The sequence below is a fragment of the Rhinopithecus bieti genome, unplaced genomic scaffold, assembly GCF_001698545.2.
Source record: "Rhinopithecus bieti isolate Rb0 unplaced genomic scaffold, ASM169854v2 scaffold_24996, whole genome shotgun sequence".
Lineage (NCBI taxonomy): Eukaryota > Metazoa > Chordata > Mammalia > Primates > Cercopithecidae > Rhinopithecus > Rhinopithecus bieti.
The window spans coordinates 118,299-137,941 of NW_016811678.1; the positions used below are offsets into that span (position 1 = coordinate 118,299).

Consider the following 19,643-nt stretch of genomic DNA (forward strand, 5'->3'; position numbering starts at 1 on the left):
TTTTTTTTTTTTTTTTTTTTTTTTTTTTTTGAGACAGGGACTCACTCTGTTCCCCAGGCTGGAGATATGGTGTGATTATGGCTCACTGTAGCCTGCACCTCCCAGGCTCAAGTAATCCTCCCACCTCAGCCTCCTGAGTAGCTGGGACCACAGGCACGCACCACCATGCCTGGTTAATTTTTAAGTTATTTTTTGTAGAGACAAGGTCTCATACTGTGTTGCCCATGCTTGTCTCACACTCCTGGGCTCAAGTGATTCTCCCACCTCAGCAGTAACTCTGTGTTTAGCCTTTTGAGGAAAACTGTCAGTGTGTTTTGTGAAGTGGTTGCACCATTTTACAATCCCTTCAGCAGTGTATGAGGGTTCTAATTTAACCACATTTTATCAACATTTGTTACTGCCCATGTTGTCATCTAGTGGGTGTCATGTGGTATCTCATTGTGATTTTGATTTGTATTTTCCTAGAATGATGATGTGGAGCATCTTTTCCTGTGCTGATTGACCATTTGCATATATTCTTTGGGGAAATACGTATTCTGATTCTTTGCCCATTTTTAAATTGTTATCTTTTTATTGTTGAATTGTAATAGTTCTTTATGTGTTCTGGACACAAATCCCTTATCAGGCATATAATTGGCAGATATTTTCTCCCATTTTTTGGTTTGTCTTTCACTTTCTTGCTGGTGTCCTTTGAAGCACAAAATTTTTTAATTTTGATGGAGTCCAGTTTGTCCATTTTTGGTGGTGGTGTTTGTACTTTTGGTGTTGTGTCTAGGAAACCACTACTTAACCCAAGGCCATGAAGATTTATACCTTTGTTTTGTTCTAAGAGTTTTATAGTTTTAGCTCATACATTTAGGTCTGATTCATTTTGAATTGATTTTTAAGAACGGTGTATGGTAGGTATCCGGCTTCATTCTTTTGCATGTGGATATCCAGTTACCTGAGCACCATTTGCTGAGAAGACTCTTATTTCCTCACTGAATTGTCTTGGTACCCTTGTCAAAAATCAATTTCCCATAAACATTGTATTTCTGGATAATTCTGTTCTATTCATCTGTGTGTCCATTTTTATGCCAGTACTACATTGTCTTACGATTATAGCATTTGGTTTTGAAATTGGGAAATGGGGTCCTCCAACTTTGTTCCTTTTAAGATTGTTTTAGCTAGAATGAGATTTTATAAACATAAATTGGAGAAAGTAACTCCTTGCTTGAAGTATTCAAATCAGTGATACCTGATTACATCTATCATAAAATTCATATCTCTAACTTGACCCACAAGATTTATGATCTGACCTCTGTCCAGTTTGACCTTTCACCCACTTTTCCTATTGGTCACTGCCTTGCAGCTTCATTGCCCGACTTCCTGCTGCTTCTTTTTTTTTCTGAGACAAGAGTGTCTCTTTCTCACCCAGGATGGAGTACAGTGGGGTGATCTTGGCTCACTGCGACCTCCGTCTCCCGGATTCAAACAATTCTTCTGCCTCAGCCTCCTGAGTAGCTGGGATTACAGGGATGCACCACCACGGCTGGCTAATTTTTATATTTTTAGTAGAGACAGGGTTTCACCGTGTCGTCCAGGTTGGTCTCAAACTCTTGACCTCAGGTGATCCACCCGCTTTGGCCTCCCAAAGTGCTGGGATGACAAGCGTGGGCCACCGTGCCTGGCCTACTTCCTGCTTCTTGAATGTGTTAAAATGCCTTCCCATTACATGGCTTTTGCAAATCCACGTACTTTTTCTTGGAATGCTCTTCTCTTCACTAATTCCTACTCATTCTTCAGGTCTTAGCCTAAATGCCGTTTTAAAAGAAAGACTGTTCTTTTATTTTATTTTTTTATTATTACTTTATTATACTATTTATTTCATTTACTTCTATTTCTCTCTCTCTCTATTTTTTGAGAGGCGCGCTCAGTCTTGCTCTGTCACCAGGCTGCGAAGTGCAGTGGCCGGATCGTCGGCTTCTACTGCAGCTCCGGCCTCGTTCTGCGGTTTACGCCATCTCTCCTGCCTCAGCCTCCCCAGTAGCCGGACTTATTATAGGCTGCACCGCCACCTCGCCTCCGGGCAGTTTCTTTTGTATTTTTTAGTAGATGATCAGGGGGACGTGTGTGGGTCTTGATCTCCGGGCTCGTGATCCACGGTCGAACGGCCTCTTTTATTTTAAAATATTGTTTTATCTTTTCCCAGTTAGAAGAGCAACATAGAAGTCCTTTAGAGCAAGTTTGAAAAATAAAGAAAAGCATGGCTACACACACACACATACACACACATGCAGAAACCAGAGGACAAGCATTTAATGTTGTAGTGCCATCAGATGTCAGTTTGTTATTGGTCCTTTGCGTTTTTCCTTTTTTCTGTTTGGAAGCCTGCAGCATTTTTCATGCTTAGAATTGCCAAGTTGTGTCCAGATTGGGTCTGTTATCATTTGTTTTGCTCAATAGACGTGTAGACCCTTACATCTATAGTATCTGTTTACATTTGGGGAAGGTTTCTTTCTTTTTTTTTTTTTTTTTCTGATACAGAGTCTCGCTCTGTTGCCCAGGCTGGAGTGCAAGTAGCAGGATCTCGGCTCACTGCAAGTTCCGCCTTCCGGGTTTACACCATTCTCCTGCCTCAGCCTCCCGAGTAACTGGGACTACAAGCGCCCGCCACCACGCCCGGCTAATTTTTTGTATTTTTAATAGAGACGGAGTTTCACCGTAGCCAGGATAGTCTCGATCTCCTGACCTCATGATTTGCCTGCCTCAGCCTCACAAAGTGCTGGGACAGGTGTGAGCCTCCACGCCCAGCCAGAAGTTTTCTTTTTTTGAATCTGCAATATGGTTTTACTTTCTTTAACCGAAATATTATTGTATAATAGGATGACTCTTCTCTGTTTTCTACATTATTCTCTTTTCTTGCCGTTGTTTCCTTTTCTTTCTACCTGGCTCCTTTTAAATTGAATATTAGGAGAACATCTTAAGTGTGTCTTCTATTATAATGGATACAATGTTGTGCATAGACATTTTAATACTATATTGCCACCAATTGTCTTAATACTTTTTTCTTTGCAGTTTTTTAAGCTGATATTTTAATCTCAACCTAGTCTTTGTGATTCTTTGTTGAAGCTTTATATAGTGCCTGGCGCAAAACTATGTGCTCAAACATATATTGAATGAATGATTAAATCATACACATGAATAAACAAGAACCAGTTCTTAGTTGTTGTATTCTACTGAGACTGTGGAAGTATTTCTCTAGTAATGAATTCCTTCTTTTAAAAGAAGCTGTGTTGAAGTGTAATTTATATATATATTGTGAACCTCCAAAATCTGAGACAGGTATCAGTTAATTTAGAAAGTTAATTTTGCCAGCCGGGCGCGGTGGCTCAAGCCTGTAATCCCAGCACTTTGGGAGGCCGAGACGGACAGATCACGAGGTCAGGAGATCGAGACCATCCTGGCTAACCCGGTGAAACCCTGTCTCTACTAAAAATACAAAAAAACTAGCCGGGCGAGGTGGCAGGCGCCTGTAGTCCCAGCTACTCGGGAGGCTGAGGCAGGAGAATGGCGTCAACCCGGGAGGCGGAGCTTGCAATGAGCTGAGATCCGGCCACTACACTCCAGCCGCAGGAAGACTTGAAGTGGGGAAGGGGCTTCCAGGTCACTGATAGGTGAGAGATGCATAGTTGCATTTTTTTAAGTTTCTGATTAGCCTTTCCAAAGGAGGCAATCAGATATACATCTGTCTCAGTGAGCAGAGGGATGACTTTGAATAGAATGGGAGGCAGGTTTGCCATAAGCAGTTCCCAGCTTGACTTTTCCCTTTAGCTTAGTGATTTGGGGGCCCCAAGATTTATTTTCCTTTCGCAAGTATGAGGGTGTAATTCAATAATTTTTTAGTAGATTTTATAGGGTTGTACAACTATGACAACAGTTCAGTTTTAGAACAGTTCAGTCACTGCAAAAAGTTCCTTCATGTAAGCTTGCACTTAAATCCCTGCTTTTTCACTCTGCTGTCTCTGTGAATTTGCCTTGTCATTTAAATGTATGCTGATGTTGCTGTCATATATATGTGTATATGTATATACACACACACTTTTAGGATTGTTTATATCTATATAAAGTATATATAGTATATATTTAAGTATATATACTTAAAGTGTGCACATACTTTATAATTGTTTTCATTTTTAAGCATGGCTTTCTAGGAGTTGCCTTCCTGTCTGCATAGCTTAGTGATCAATGGTCACCCAATGCTCGGATAGTGGTTGCTTCAGACATCTTGAGCCAGTAAGGGGTTCGTCCTCTGCCAGTAGACCTCTGTGGGTAGGGAGCACATACAAAGTTTAGGCTGTTTTCGGATCTGCCTTGTCTTTTACTTTCCACCCAGTCGTTTCATGTCTCCTCTGTGCCTGCATGCCACTTCAGGGTTGGCCAACAAATGTGCCCCACCCGGACTGCAACCTTCGCCTTCTAGAGCTGTTCACCCTCTCACTCACCTCCCACCTGCTCCTTCTCTTACTCACAGTGCAGGTGGGCATGTGTGCTCTTACCCACTCCAAACCGAGCAAACTCCCTTCCACCCCAGCAGCGAAACTGTCAGTCCTAATGTTTTGCCTTGCCCTGCTCTGCCTTGCAGAACCTCTGTACCTACTGAATGGGTAGATGAGGTGGGAGTAACCTTACACAGACTCTCATTGTTCTTACCTACCTTTTAGCAGTTTTTCAAGCATAAATGCTTCTCAGGTTGTTTTATTCTTCTGGTGGATTTCCAGAGCACTGAAAGGGTTGTTTTGCCCATTTCACCCAGCTTTATCATTGGTTTTTGGGGAGAGGAATTAACTACCTTCTCACTAGGCTGTACCTGGAAGTATTCCCTCTCAGAATGTATTTTTTAGTGTAGTTAGTCATTTCCCCAGGTATATTTAGGGTTCTCCAGAAAAACAAAACCGAACCCCTGTGTTAGGGTTTTACAGAAAAACAACCAGTAGTCAGGGCAAGGCAAACCATTAGCACTGGCTGCTTTGCTAGTGGGTTGGAAGGGATCTCACTGAATTTAGAGTGGTAGATAACACGCATGCCTACTGTGTATATGGGGAGGGGTCGGGGGTAGAGAGAGAAAGAGACTGATTTTAAGGAATTCATTTATGTGATTGTGGGGCTTTCAAGTCTGAAATTCATAGGGCAGTTGGGCAGAGATGAGTTGATGTTGCAGTCTTGTTCCCAGAGCAAACTGAGGGTCGGGCTGCTATTTCTTGTGGCCCAATAACGAGATGCAGATGAACTGGGGAGAAAGAGAGTTTTTATTTCTGTAACCGGTTACAGGGAGGCCTGGAAATTATCACCAGACCAACTTAAAATTACAAAGTTTTTCTGAGCTTATATACCTTCTGACCTATATGTCTGCATGTAAGTGTGCATTCATCTAAAGATGTAAGTGATTAACTTATTTTAATCTGTAACTAAAGTCTGAGTCCTGAAGTGCATTTGCTGGAGCCTCAGTAAGTTTACTTAATCTAAATGGGTCTAGGTGCTGGGGTGATTACCCTTATCTTGTCTCCTGCTAAATCACGGAGATTTGGGGAGTTCCTTCAGACTTCCAATAAACTTGTTTGTGGAGGCCTGGGGAGTTTCTTCAGACCCCCAATAAAACTTGTTTAATCCTAAATGGGTCCTGTTAAGAATTCCTTCGTTATTTTGTCATGCTTTAAGGCCCAGGAAAGGCCTAGGCAAAACTCTTGGTGGGCTTTTGTTACATTCCAGCCGTTGTATAACGGCACTGGCTTTTTTTTTTTTTTTAGCTTTTAATATTGAACTGAACCACTCAGTCGGTACTGAAACAGTTGTTATGGAGGCCTGCGTTAGTGACCTGGCCTGCCACAGTCTTGACTCCAGATTCTACTGGGTAGCAGGCTGGACACACAGGCAGGGTTTCCATGTTGTAGTTCTTTCCCAGGAAACCTCAGTCTTTGCTCTTAAAATCTGTTAGACGAGGCCTTCCTGTGTTATGGAGGGTAATCCACTTTACTAGAAATCTGTTGATTTAAATGTTAATCACATCTAAAATATACCTTCACAGCCATATCTAGACTGGTGTTTGACCAAACAACTGGGCACCAAAGCCTAGCCAAGTTGACACATAAAATTAACTGCCACACTTGCCTTCTGAGGATTCAGGGTAAATTATTTTGGTGTAGATGTAGTCTGGTTGCTGTCTGTTTCCCACTGTATACCCTTGTTCTAGCTAAACTAGCAGCTCCAGCTGTTTCATATATATGCTTCTGCTTTTGCACATCCATGCCTTTGGTCGTTGTGTACCTGCAGCTTAGAGTGCTTCCTGTGTCCAGATCTTACCTGTCCTTCTGGGGATTAGATCACAGATATTTATACATACAATATTCTTTGCAGCCTATACACCAGCTCTCCTAAACTTCTTCCTGTCACCTAATTATGCTATGTTCTGTCTTGCCATTGTGCTTTTGCACACAAGTTCCTTTGGTTTAGAATATCCCTCCCTTCTCTTCTCTTTTCTTTTTTAAAGAGACGGGGTCTCGGTATGTTGCCTGGGCTGGTCTCGAACTCTTGAGCTCAGACGATCCTCCCATCTCGGTCTCCCAAAGAGCTGTGATTACAGGTGTAAGCTGCTGCACCTGGTCCTTCCCTCCTACTTTCTGTAAAACTTTTACAGCTTCCTCAGGTCAATTACATGCTCCTTTTCATTATGCTCCCATTGTCACTTTGCATATTTCCACTGAGGCACTCATCACATTTTATTGTTATTGTTTACATATCTGTCTGTCAAAAGACTTTGTCTTCCAAGAGCAGAGGTTACTCTACTGTTTTCCTTTTCAAAGTTGGTCCTCTGTCGAGCCTGAGTATCTGGTCTGTAGTACCTAAATAAATTGTGGGATAATAAACTGAATCTCTGTTAAAGATTTGGAAGTTGTTTCATGTTTCTTCTGTAATTTCTCATTGTTAGAATGTGGAGCTAATAACTGCTTGGAGATGAGGCAAGTCTGAATAGCAGAGATCAGCCTTGAGTTGGACTCCAGACATTCTTGGGCTTATTAAATATTTGGTTGACTCACTGAAAGAAATAGTTTTATTTATTTTCCATTCTTTACCAGGTACATAGTTTCAGAATTACAGTATTAACAAAAGCTGTTTCCGATTATAGACATTGATTTATTTTTACTCAAATTTGTATATACTGTATATACTGAGTAAAACAAATTTTGCTCAAATTTGTTTTAAGAATATCAGAGAATCCTTTGGGAGGCTGAGGTGGGTGGATCATGAGGTCAGGAGATTGAGACCATCCTGGCTAACACAGTGAAACCCCATCTCTACTAAAAATACAAAAAATTAGCTGGGCATGGTGGCGGGCGCCTGTAGTCCCAGCTACTCGGGAGGCTGAGGCGGGAGAATGGCATGAACCCAGGAGGTGGAGCTTGCAGTGAGCCGAGACCGTGCCACTGCACTCCAGCCTGGGCGACAGAGCGAGACTCCGTTTCAAAAAAAAAACAGTATCAGAGAATCCAAGACTGTTTCAGCTTTTTTCTACCTAAAATGCAGTGGTGATAACTGGTGACTGATTTGTAAGCAATCTCAATGTAATGATAAAATAACGTTTTCCTTTCTCTACTAGATGTTGGTTATCTTTCCGAAGTAGACTCTCCATGGCCTGAACATTTTCCGAAAATCATTTTGAGCAAAATATCTGTTTAATAACAAGATAACCACATCAAGATGGTTGGAAAGCTGAAGCAGAACTTACTATTGGCATGTCTGGTGATTAGTTCTGTGACTGTGTTTTACTTGGGCCAGCATGCCATGGAATGCCATCACCGGATAGAGGAACGTAGCCAGCCAGTCAAATTGGAGAGCACAAGGACCACTGTGAGAACTGGTCTGGACCTCAAAGCCAACAAAACCTTTGCCTATCACAAAGATATGCCTTTAATATTTATTGGAGGTGTGCCTCGGAGTGGAACCACACTGATGAGGGCCATGCTGGACGCACATCCTGACATTCGCTGTGGAGAGGAAACCAGGGTCATTCCCCGAATCCTGGCCCTGAAGCAGATGTGGTCACGGTCAAGTAAAGAGAAGATCCGCCTGGATGAGGCTGGTGTTACTGATGAAGTGCTGGATTCTGCCATGCAAGCTTTCTTACTAGAAATCATTGTTAAGCATGGGGAGCCAGCCCCTTATTTATGTAATAAAGATCCTTTTGCCCTGAAATCTTTAACTTACCTTGCTAGGTTATTCCCCAATGCCAAATTTCTCCTGATGGTCCGAGATGGCCGGGCATCAGTACATTCGATGATTTCTCGAAAAGTTACTATAGCTGGATTTGACCTGAACAGCTATAGGGACTGTTTGACCAAGTGGAATCGTGCTATAGAGACCATGTATAACCAGTGTATGGAGGTTGGTTATAAAAAGTGCATGTTGGTTCACTATGAACAACTTGTCTTACATCCTGAACGATGGATGAGAACACTCTTAAAGTTCCTCCAGATTCCATGGAACCATTCGGTATTGCACCATGAAGAGATGATTGGGAAAGCTGGGGGAGTGTCTCTGTCAAAGTGAGTAGAAGACTTTTTTTATTTTGACTCTATATTTAGCTAATAATCTATACATACATATGTATGTGTTTTATATATATATGTGTATATGTACCTGTGTGTGTATATATAGAAACTGAAGACCTTTTCTGGAACAGATACAGATTTACTGATGAGGTTTCTTTTTTTTATTAATTCTCTGCTAGTTTATTATGGATTTTCACTTATTTATACTTCATTTTTTCATTTATATATCGTGGCCCTCTTATTTGTTTGATGGATACAAACCCAACTTACAGGCGGTGAAAAGCCTCTTCAAGGCCTCAGACCTTAATGTTCATCATTCAGTTTTAGGGGCTTCTGATTTCTAATTTCTAGATTTTTTTTTTTTTTTTTTTTTTGAGATGGAGTCTCGCTCTGTCGCCCGGGCTGGAGTGTAGTGGCCGGATCTCAGCTCACTGCAAGCTCCGCCTCCCGGGTTTGCGCCATTCCCCAGCCTCAGCCTCCCGAGTAGCTGGAACTACAGGCGCCCGCCACCTTGCCCGGCTAGTTTTTTGTATTTTTTAGTAGAGACGGGGTTTCACCGTGTTAGCCAGGATGGTCTCGATCTCCTGACCTCGTGATCCGCCCGTCTTGGCCTCCTAAAGTGCTGGGATTACAGGCTTGAGCCACCGCGCCCGGCCCCTAATTTCTAGATATTGTTGTTAATGAGGATAGTCGGCTTTTTTGTGGATAAAGGTTAAAATCAGGAAGTGCGTATATCATGTTAATAAGCACATAGTGAATTATAAGCATTTTGAAATTTTTAGTGGTAGAGAAAAATAAAAGCATCATCTAACCTAATCTCTTCATTTTATGGACAAGTAGACTGAGTCACAGTAAGATTAAAACAATTTGTTCAGATTTAGATGGCAAGACCAGAATTCGAATATGTGTGCCTTGGTCTCCATGAGGTCGTGCTTTTCTCCATGGCATTTTACTACGTGTCGTGCTTCCTTTGTCATCTGAAGGATATAACCTCTCTTATCTTTTACAAAAGGCTAGAGAATCTCCAAAATTTGGAAGCCTAATCCATACAAGAAGTTCCTTGGATTCAAAACTTCTTAAATGATGATTTTTAGCATTTCGCTGCTTTTCTTATGAAGTGACAACTAGTATACCCTCCCACCTGTCTTGATGACTTATATACATGGAATGAGGATATAAAAATGGAAACTACTATTAAATTGAGGTAGCATCTCTTCATGAAGAAAAGTTGGCTATAACTATATTTTTGGTTTTTTTCATTTATCAAAGTAATATATAACCCCTGTAAAAAAGAAAAGCAGTATACTTTCCTTGTGTGCCCTTCTTACTTTCACCAAGGAATATCTCCTTAATTTTTTTTTTTTTTTGCTGTATAGAACTTGTATAGTAAATAGATTTCTTATGTAGATAATCTCAAAGGAACAGCTGCCTGCCTATACCGAGCTTTCAATTATTGATTATAAGTTATGACATACCATCACTGTAGTGGCTCTAGGTTGTTTTTATTGATTCAAAGAAAATTTCAGCTCTGGCTACTCTGATTGCAGTTTATTATTATTTCCAGATAATAGACTATAATTGATTTTTAATCACCTGCATTAGATATTTCAGTCTTTGTGCTTGTATGTTGGCCCGGCACGGATGCCACCTACATTTGCTAATATAAAAGGAGCTGTTAGACCACCAGCCTCTTTAGTAGGGATTAAAGAGATATGCTTAGGTTAAATTTTGGTGCCAATCAGGAAGAGAACATCTTGTGTATATACTTGCTATATTTAAGGTAAGGAGAAAGGCCAAGAAAATTCATAGAAATTATATTATGAATTAATGAATTTTAGAAAGCAAAGAGACCTTACTTAGCATTTCAGTATGTGGAATGGAGGCCCTGTAAGGCTCTATGTTTTGTCAAAAATTAACGTGTCACAATCATGAGTAGAAGCTACTAATGCTTATTCCAAGATTTTTGCATTTGGGGTCTCTCTAGTTTGGGGCTATTACGGATAAAAGTTGCTGAGAACATTCTTGTACATTACTTTTGGTGGATATAGCATTCACTTCTTTTAGGTATTTACCAATGAATAGAATTGCTGGATGACAAGGGGTATGTGTGTGTGTGTGTGTGTTTGATACTAAGAGTTTTCCAAAGTGTCTCTATCATTCATGTATGGCTGTACTGTAGATGAACATGTTCTAGTTGCCTCACATCTTTACCAACACTTGGTATTTTAGTATTTTCTGGTAGGCTACAATTGTTTTTTAAGACTTAAAAGCAAAATAATATTTGAACCCGTTTTTGAAAGAAAATCTTACCCAGAATTCCAATATAAAACAAGAACTCCTTTGGTTGAGGTGAGTCTAAACTAGACCATATTTCCTTTTTTTTTTTTTTCTGAGACGGAGTTTCACTGGGTCATCCAGGCTGGAGTGCAGTGGCACGATCTCTGCTCACTGCAACCTCCATCTCCCAGGCTCAAGTGATCCTTCCATCTCAGCCTCCCGAGTAACTGGGATTACAGGCACGCACCACTGTGCCCAGCTTTTTTTTTTTTTTTTTTTTTTTTTTGTAGTTTTGGTAGAGCCCCATGCTGTCCACACTGGTCTCAAACCCCTGAGTTCAGGCAATCCATGTACCTCAGCCTCCCAGAGTACTGGGGTTACAGGCATGAGCCACTATACCTAACCAGCTATACTTCTTTTTTTAAGATTGAATCCCTACTTTCAAAAACTGCTTAATAGGGAATAAGGCAGAAACATACAAAATTATTACATAGTACCAAGTTGTAAATATCCCATGTTCATTGTGATGAAGAATTAATCACCTAGAGTCAGTCATCCTGTGTGCTTTTCTTTTTATTTAAACATTTTTATTTTGGGAAAATTGTTTAAAATAAATATTTTAATACTTAGTATTACGTAGTATTACAATACTTAAATATTTAGGTAACCTTCAAGGTTTGAAGATGTCACCAGATGGCCTAGGGACACTTATAGAAGTTGTCGAAAATAGAGGTATCAGCAGGCTTTCACAGTTCTGCCTCTTGTGTTGTTAACTATGAAAGTTAACCTTTACTTTGCTTAGAAATTTCCAATTATTTTCTGTCAGGGTGGCATCTCTTGCTTCTCTGGGCAGTTCCAGTTACGGAACAGTCAAGGAGAAGTAAAGTTTGAGGCTATTTAACGTTGCCCTTTTCTCATGGTTTGTGGATTTTTTTGTGGAATTTTAGTTGTCTCCATCAGGGAACTTTTGGGAAGTTACAAGAGTGTACAGTTACTTCTGTTATTAAACTCATTATGATACCATGAAATTACCTGGAACTAATAAAAATCAAGTTTTTAGGTCAAAAGAGCAAAACCAGAAAAGCAGATTAATGTAACAGTGATGCTTAGACAACAAGTGCAGGAATCACAACTACAATTCAGAGACGAGTTCTTACCTACACTTAGAGCAGAAAGAGAATGTAGCAACTATTAAACCCAAATAAATTAGAATGAAAAAGATAATAGTAGTGATAAGTACAAGAGAACAAATAAGAATATTAAAACTGACACCCTACAGCTTCTAATAAGTAAAGCAGACAAAAAAACCTCTAAATCAGATCAAAAGCAAAGAAAGACTAAATAAATGAGTGAAAATAATGCAAAAAGGTTTTTGGAAATGGAGATATTTTGAGGAAGTAGGAAGAATAATTAGTAATTTATTAAATTTATAACACAGTTTCTTTTTACTATCCAAAGTGAAATTTAGTTTTGTTAAAGAAAAAATTATTCAGTGATACTTGCTAAGGCATGAGGCAGTGTTTATTTAGCACCTTTGCAGGAGATTCAGGGACCACTGCAATCGGGTCTTGCAGTGGGGGATAGAGATTGGACTTAACTCTGAACACAGCATGGGCAAGTGGGAATTTATAGCCAGGGAGCAAGGTGAGGGTCAGTGGATGGAAAATTGCTATGAGGAAACATCAGGGGTCAGGGGCATTCTGGCTAAATTTACCTGATAGGATTCTCACTGAAGACAGGCCAGGGTGATCAGACATCACCTGGGGAGTGGTGGAGGATGAGAAACCTGAGAGTGATTAGTTATCAAGGGTCGGAGGTTCTTGCTAAACTGCCTTGGCAGGGTTCTTTGCTAAAACTGGAATTTGTTTTTTCTTTTTTTGAGACGGAGTCTTTCTCTGTCTCCCAGGCTGGAGTGCAGTGGCGCGATTTCGGCTCACTGCAAGCTCCACCCTCCGGGTTCACACCATTCTCCTGCCTCAGCCTCCTGAGTAGCTGGGACTATAGGCGCCCACCGCCATGCCTGGCTAATTTTTTGTATTTTTAGTAGAGATGGGGTTTCACTGTGTTAGCCAGGATGGTCTCAATCTCTTGACCTCGTGATCCACCTGCCTCAGCCTCCCAAAGTGCTGGGATTACAGGCATGAGCCACTGCACCCAGCCTAAAACTGGATTTTATAAAGAAGTGCACTGATGGTCCTAGGAGAAGGTTCAGGAGCCTGACTGAAGTTTGGTCACACAAAGAATCTTTGTCAGTTTGGAAACTTAAAATTTCTTACATCTTATGGGATTAACAGAAAACTCAATAGCCACTTGAAATTCTTCTGAAATTTAAGGATAAAAATATTTTGAGCAAGTGAAGGGAATGACAGACAATATTCACAAAGATTATGAGCATTAATAGCATGGAAAATTAATAGCAGGCAAATTAGGATCATCTGAGCTCCACTAGCTCAGTCTGAAATATCCCAGAAGAATTTTATAAATATTACATGTAGTGTTTTTTTTTTTTTTCTTTCATGAAACTATCAGAGAACAAGTCTGTTTATTTGTGAAAACTTCTCCTTTGTGAAGGCACTGCCTAAGGATGCTATTGGGGTTGTGTCTTTTTTTATTTTTCTTTGGAGACAGGGTCTTGCTCTGTCACCTAGGCTGGAGTACAGTGGCAAGATTATGGCTTACTGCAGCCTTGAACTTCTGGGCTCAAACGATCTTCCCACCTTAGCTTCCTGTTAGTAGGTGCATGCCATCATGCCTGGCTAATTTTTTTTTTTTTTTTTTGGTAGAGACAGGGTCTCACTATGTTACCCAGGCTGGACTCGAACTCCTGGCCTCAAGCAGTCTTCCTGCCTTGGCCTCCCAAAGTGCTGGGATTACCACTGTGAGCTGCCGTGCCTAGCCTCCTTTTACAAGTTATATTGAAGACAGAAGTGACTGAGACATCTTAGCTGAAGAGGAGGAATTGAATAAACAAGGGATACAAGTGACAGTAAAGTGGGCTGTGAAAGGAAATCAGAGAGCTGATGAAACACTGCATTTCAAAGTGTGTCAGTGAAAGATTGAGAAGAAGCAGAACCAGAACATGAATTAATAAGGCAACATTTGTACTTTTCTTGGAGAATATAGCAATTGGTAGCAAACATTAGAAGTTGGATATCAGATCATTTATTAGTTTGATTAGATTTCTCTACAAATAATGGAGATCCAAAATAACAAAGATTTCCAAATAATGACTGTTATGTAGAAGAAGGCAGACCAGGGCTGCTTTGTCAGTTCTGCAGTCATCTGGCATCTAGGCTGCTTCCAGCTTTTGTCTCCATCATTCCCAGGATCCAAGTTGGAGCGCCAGTCATTTCATCTACATTCTAAGCAGCACAGCAGGGGTGGATGTATGTGAAACAAATGGCGTTTAGTATTTTTTGAGGATATTTCTTAGAAGCTTCCAGCTAGTACTTCTTGCTTTTCACTGACCACCACACCCAGCTGATTTTGTGTGTGTGTGTTTTTAGTAGAGATGGGGTTTCACCATGTTAGCCAGGATGGCCTTGATCTCCTGACCTCATGATCGGCCCGCCTGGGCCTCCCAAAGTGCTGGGATTACAGGCGTGAGCCACCATGCCTGGCCAATATGTGTATTGTTTTTAAATGTTCTGTTAGTTGCTGGTGTATACAATTGTAAATGACTTGTATATCTATATCCTGCAGCTTTCCTAATGTTTTGTGGTTTTGCCTAAGCTAGGACTTCTAATAGTAATAAGCAACCTTGGTTTAAAACAGTTGTTGTTGCTGGGTGCTCACACCTGTAATCCGAGCACTTTTTGAGGCCGAGTTGGGCGGATCACGAAGTCAGGAGATCGAGACCATCCTGGCTAACACGGTGAAACTCCATCTCTACTAAAAATACAAAAAATTATCAGGGCGTGGTGGTGGGCACCTGTAGTCCCAGCTACTTGGGAGGCTGAGGCAGGAGAATGGCGTGAATCCGGGAGGCGGAACTTGCAGTGAGCAGAGATCACACCACTGCACTCCAGCCTGGGCGACAGAGCAAGACAACGTCTCAAAAAAAAAAAAAGTTCTTCTTAAATGGGGGCAGTTTGTTCCCCAGGGGACATTTGGCAATGTCTGGAGACTTTTTGGTTGTCACATTTGGGGAAGTGGAGGTGATACTGCTGGCCTTAAATAGAAAGAGGCCAGGGTGTTGCTAAACATCTGCAATTATAGGACAGCTACTACAACAAAGTATTTATCCGGCCCCAAATGTCAGTTGTGCCAAGGTTGAGAAATCATGTTTTAAAGGGAATGCCTTAAACAATATTTTATTATTGTGCAGAATTCCAAACACAAAAATAAATTGATAAGCAGAATTCCCAATATCAACAGTTAACCATTGTAGGCCAGTATTGTTAACTCCTTTCCTTCCCCCCAACTTCTGCTGAATTATTATTTTAAAACAAATACAAGATATTACATCATTCCATCTATAAATACTTCTCTGTGTGTCACTAGAGGTTCCCAAATTATGGTTTCAGAATACCAAAAAAATCCTTCAGACCTTCCCAGGAGATCTGCAAGATTAAAACTATTTTCACAATAATACTAAGATGTTATTTGAATTTTCATTCTGTTGACATTTGTGCTGATAGTGCAGAAGAGCTGAAAACTCTGGATGCCTTAGCACAGATCAAGGCTGTGACACCAAACTGTACTTAGTGGTCATTGTACTTGTAGTACTGTCAGATTCTCTTCTGCTTAAAAAAAAACCAACTGGATTTAAGTAAGAATGTGATTCATGAAGCAGTACAATTTTTTTTAGTCTTCTGCCTAATGGTTTTAGTGATCATTGATGAATCATTGCCCAGGCCTACTATTTTATTAAGTGTGGCCAAATGGTAGTCTAATTTAAAATTTCCTTCTGTATTCATTAATGATATTTTTCTATAAAGAAGACTGTGCTTATACCAACTGTTTAGTTACTCCTAAATATCCTGTGTATAGGAAATGAAGGAAGAAGATTTATTTTTTTCCCCAGAACAGAGTTCACTCTAAAGGGAATATGTTTAATGAATTTTGTTGTATTTATTTTAATGTACATTATTGGTATATGCTGTTAGTTTTCTTTCTCTTTGTTGATACCTTTTATCAAGTTGAAGAATTTCTCTTCTATTTCTAGTTCACTAAGAGTTTTCAAAGTTAATGGATATTGTATTTGTTTTTTCTTGCTGTGTAGTAAGTTACCCCAGAATTTAGTGGCTGAAAACAACAAACATTATATAAAAGTTTCTGTGTGTCAGGAATATGGACACAGCATAGCTGGATCTTCTGCCTCAGAGTCCCTCACAAGACTGCATCAGGGCTGGACTGGGGAAGGAATGATTTCCTAGTTCATGTGGTATTTGGCACGATTCAGTTCCTTATCTGTCGTAGGTGGAGGGCCTTAGTTCCTTGCCGTGTATGTTTCTGTATAGGGCTACTTAACATGGCAGCTGGCAAGCAAGAAGAGCCAGAGAAGGTAAAAAAGATGGAAGTTACATCTTTTGCAACCTTATCTCAGAAGTGACATCCTATCACTTTTGCCATATTAATTAGAATCAAATTCCTAGGCCCAGCTAAAATCAAGTAGATGGGGTTACACAAAGGTAGGAATATCAGGAGTTGGGAACCATCAGGTGCTGTTTTAGAAGCAGCCTTCCAGCCTGCCCTCTGGCCCCCAGTGACTCATGTCTCTTGCATATGCCCCTCTTAATTTGCCCCTTTCTCCAGGTCTCCAAAAGTCTCATTCCATTACAGCATCAGCTCACAGTCCAGAATCTTACCATCTAAATCAGGTCCAGTTATGAATGAGGCTTATGGGTGAAGTTTCTTTCTTTTTTTTTTTTCTTGAGACAGCGTCTCACTCTGTTGCCTAGGCTGGAGTGCAGTGGCGCAATCATGGCTCACTGCAGCCTCAACCTCCTGGGTTCAAGTGATCCTCCTGCCTCAGCCTCCTGAGTAGCTAGGATTACAGTTGTGTGCCACCACAGCTGGCTGATTTTTTGATTTTTAGTGGAGATAGGGTTTCGTATGTTGCCCAGGCTGGTTTCAAACTCCTGGGCTTAGCCTCCCAAAGTGCTAGGATTACAGGTGTGAGCCACTGCACCTGGCCAAAGTTTTTAAAATATAGTTCCTTGTGTACAGTTCCACTCAGTCTGTAGAAATGTAACATTAAAGGTACAAGTTATTCTCCTTTCCCTATATCCAGTATACAAGGGTGGAACAGGCATGGGATAATAGACATTCCTGTTTAAAGGAGGGAAAATAGGAGGCACAGAAGTGTCACTGGTCCATATCAATTCTGAAATCCAGCCAGGATGTTAGAAGTTCCTTGATTGGTCTAACGGCCTAGGAATAATTCCTGCCCTCCTGACGCTTGATTCCATCTCTGAGTTATTCTTCCTTTTTCATGAAAGGTAGCAGTTAGCAGCTGTGTAGTTTTTTATCAGTCTGCTTCCTGCCAGTAGAATTTTGGGAGTCTAGTGGCCTCTTTTCATGTTGTACTATTTCTGGGTTTTTTTGGTCCAACCTGGCAGTGTTGCTGCTGATATAATTCTCTCAAAAACTTTGTAAGTCTTTTGTGAAACTCATTGGTGTTGATTCCATTGGGTAATAGTCATACCTACAAATCTAAGGTACACCCTTCTTTACTTTGTGATCTTTCTCAGATGGCTGAGGGACAATGTTCTTAAGCTTCCTAGAGCCCCTGTTGTTTAGTCGCGAGGACCTATTAGGCACACCCTTAATTTATTTAAAGAGTCCTTTATATGACAGAATTACTGGGAACTATTTTCCAGGTAGCCCACCACAAAGGTTGTATTTTGTCAAATTGAAGGAGTCATCTGACTTTCTTTAATCATAAGCTGCAAATATAGTAAGCTGCATTAATACATTTTCTAATATTTATTTAACTTTGAATTTCTGGAGAAAACCCAACTTGGTCATGATTTATCATCTGAGCTTTGTTTTTGGCTTTGGTATGCAAATTTTTTTTTTTTTTTTTTTTGAGACAGAGTCTTGCTCTGTCGCCCAGGCTGGAGTGCAGTGGTGCGATCTTGGCTCACTGCAACCTCCGCCTCCTGGCTTCACGCCATTCTCCTGCCTCAGCCTCCCGAGTAGCTGGGACTACAGGCACCTGCCACCTCGCCCGGCTAAATTTTTGTATTTTTAGTAGAGACGCAGTTTCACCGTGTTAGCCAGGATGATCTCGATCTCCTGACCTTGTGATCCACGCGCCTTGGCCTCCCAAAGTGCTGGGATTACAGACGTGAGCCACTGCGCCCAGCTAGTATGCTAATTGTTGGCTTAGGATTTTTATATCTATTTCATGAGTGACACTGACCTGTAATTTTCTCTTTTCTTACACTCTAAGTCTTGTTTTGTTATATAGTTATGCTTCCCTTACAAATTACTTTTGATTGTCTTTTCCCTCAATTTTGGATCACATTTTCCTGATGCTGTGGATTTGAGTAACTTTGGAGTTATATTTTGTGTCTCTAAGCCCTGTTAAAATCCTTGGGAGAATGCTGATTTTATTTTTGTTTTGGTAGGCAGTCAGGCTGGTTAGGTTCTAAACCACAAGTTTTCTCACCTTCTGTGAATAGTATTTCCAGTATCAATTCAAAGACTGCGCTGTGCTACTTTGGGTCTTTCCTATCCACAGACCATTTATGAGTTAGTTTGGAGCTTTGACAACAGTTTATATTTTAATTTATTCTCAGAGACTTTGCTTTGCTTCCCTGAATCTGTCTCATGTGTGAGCTAGAAGTTGTGCTGGTTCATGTGCAAAATTACGGGAAACCCTTTCTCTGGCTCGTCTTTTTCCTGGATTCCCCACATACTCTATGGCTCCCAGAGGCTCCTTTCATTGTTAGTATAGTCTGACATTTGGATTTCTTTCAGAGCTTTAGCTGCCTGTGATGCGTTTCTGTATGGCTGGTGCCACCCTTAGGGTGAAGAGCTCAGAGAAAGTGTTAAAAATAATGAGAATGATTCTTACACTCCTTAGACCACTGTGGTCTTTCCCAATTATTTTTGCCTGAAATGAGGGGTTTTGCCCAGAGTTTTTGCTGCTCACATTTGTGCATAGTATGGACTTAATGATTCTAATTTTATTCTAAGGATCTTTATATTTCTCAGGGTTTTTTGTTTTGTTTTTTTGAAAAAGTCTTAGTTTCTTAGGTTATTTTTGGTTTATTTAATTCTGGGTTGGCAATAATATTCTCTTAGTGTTTTGAAGATACTATTCCACCATCCACTAGTTGCAGTGGTTGCTGTTGAAAAATCTGCTGTCAGTAATTGTCAGGCCTTTGTTATATATCATTTATCTGACCACTTTAAGCTCTTTATCATTTGTGTATTTTGTTTTTATTACTGTATTTTGTGAGTAGGTGTGGATTCCTTTTTTTTTGTTTAGCTTGGTAAATGCTCTTCTTGTAAATAATTATAATTTTGTTTCTTTAGACAATATAGGGCTATTTAAATTATTTCTTCTTAAGTGAGCTTTGGTAGTTTGTGTCTTTCAAGGAATTTGTTTATTTCCTCTAAGTTGTAGAATTTATAGGCATCAAGTTGTTTTTAATCATTATTATTTACAATCTGTAGAATCTGTAGTAATCTGTAGAACCTTGCATTCCTGAAATCAGTAATTTTTACTTGGAATGTGTTGAGCTCTTTGGATCAGTGAGTTTTATAGTTTATATAAAATTGGAAAATTGTGTACATTTTTTTTCAAAATTTTTTCTCCTTCTTTTC

The 19,643-nt window shown here is 40.2% G+C and overlaps 1 protein-coding gene across 4 annotated transcripts in view; it reads left to right on the forward strand.

Annotated features, from left to right (window-relative positions):
• TPST1 (tyrosylprotein sulfotransferase 1) overlaps positions 1-19,643 on the forward strand; it is a 139,742-nt gene that overhangs the window by 21,669 nt on the left and 98,430 nt on the right. For 3 of the 4 annotated variants that reach the window (XR_001889687.1, XM_017894664.1, XM_017894666.1), the window contains exon 2: positions 7,634-8,579. Coding sequence is in view for 3 of the 4 variants with exons in the window: in XM_017894664.1 (XP_017750153.1) it covers positions 7,735-8,579 (845 nt within the window). In the remaining variant the exon portion in view is untranslated. Of the gene's footprint in view, positions 1-7,624; positions 8,580-19,643 lie in introns of those variants that run through there. The other variant, XM_017894665.1, reaches the window with a different exon arrangement.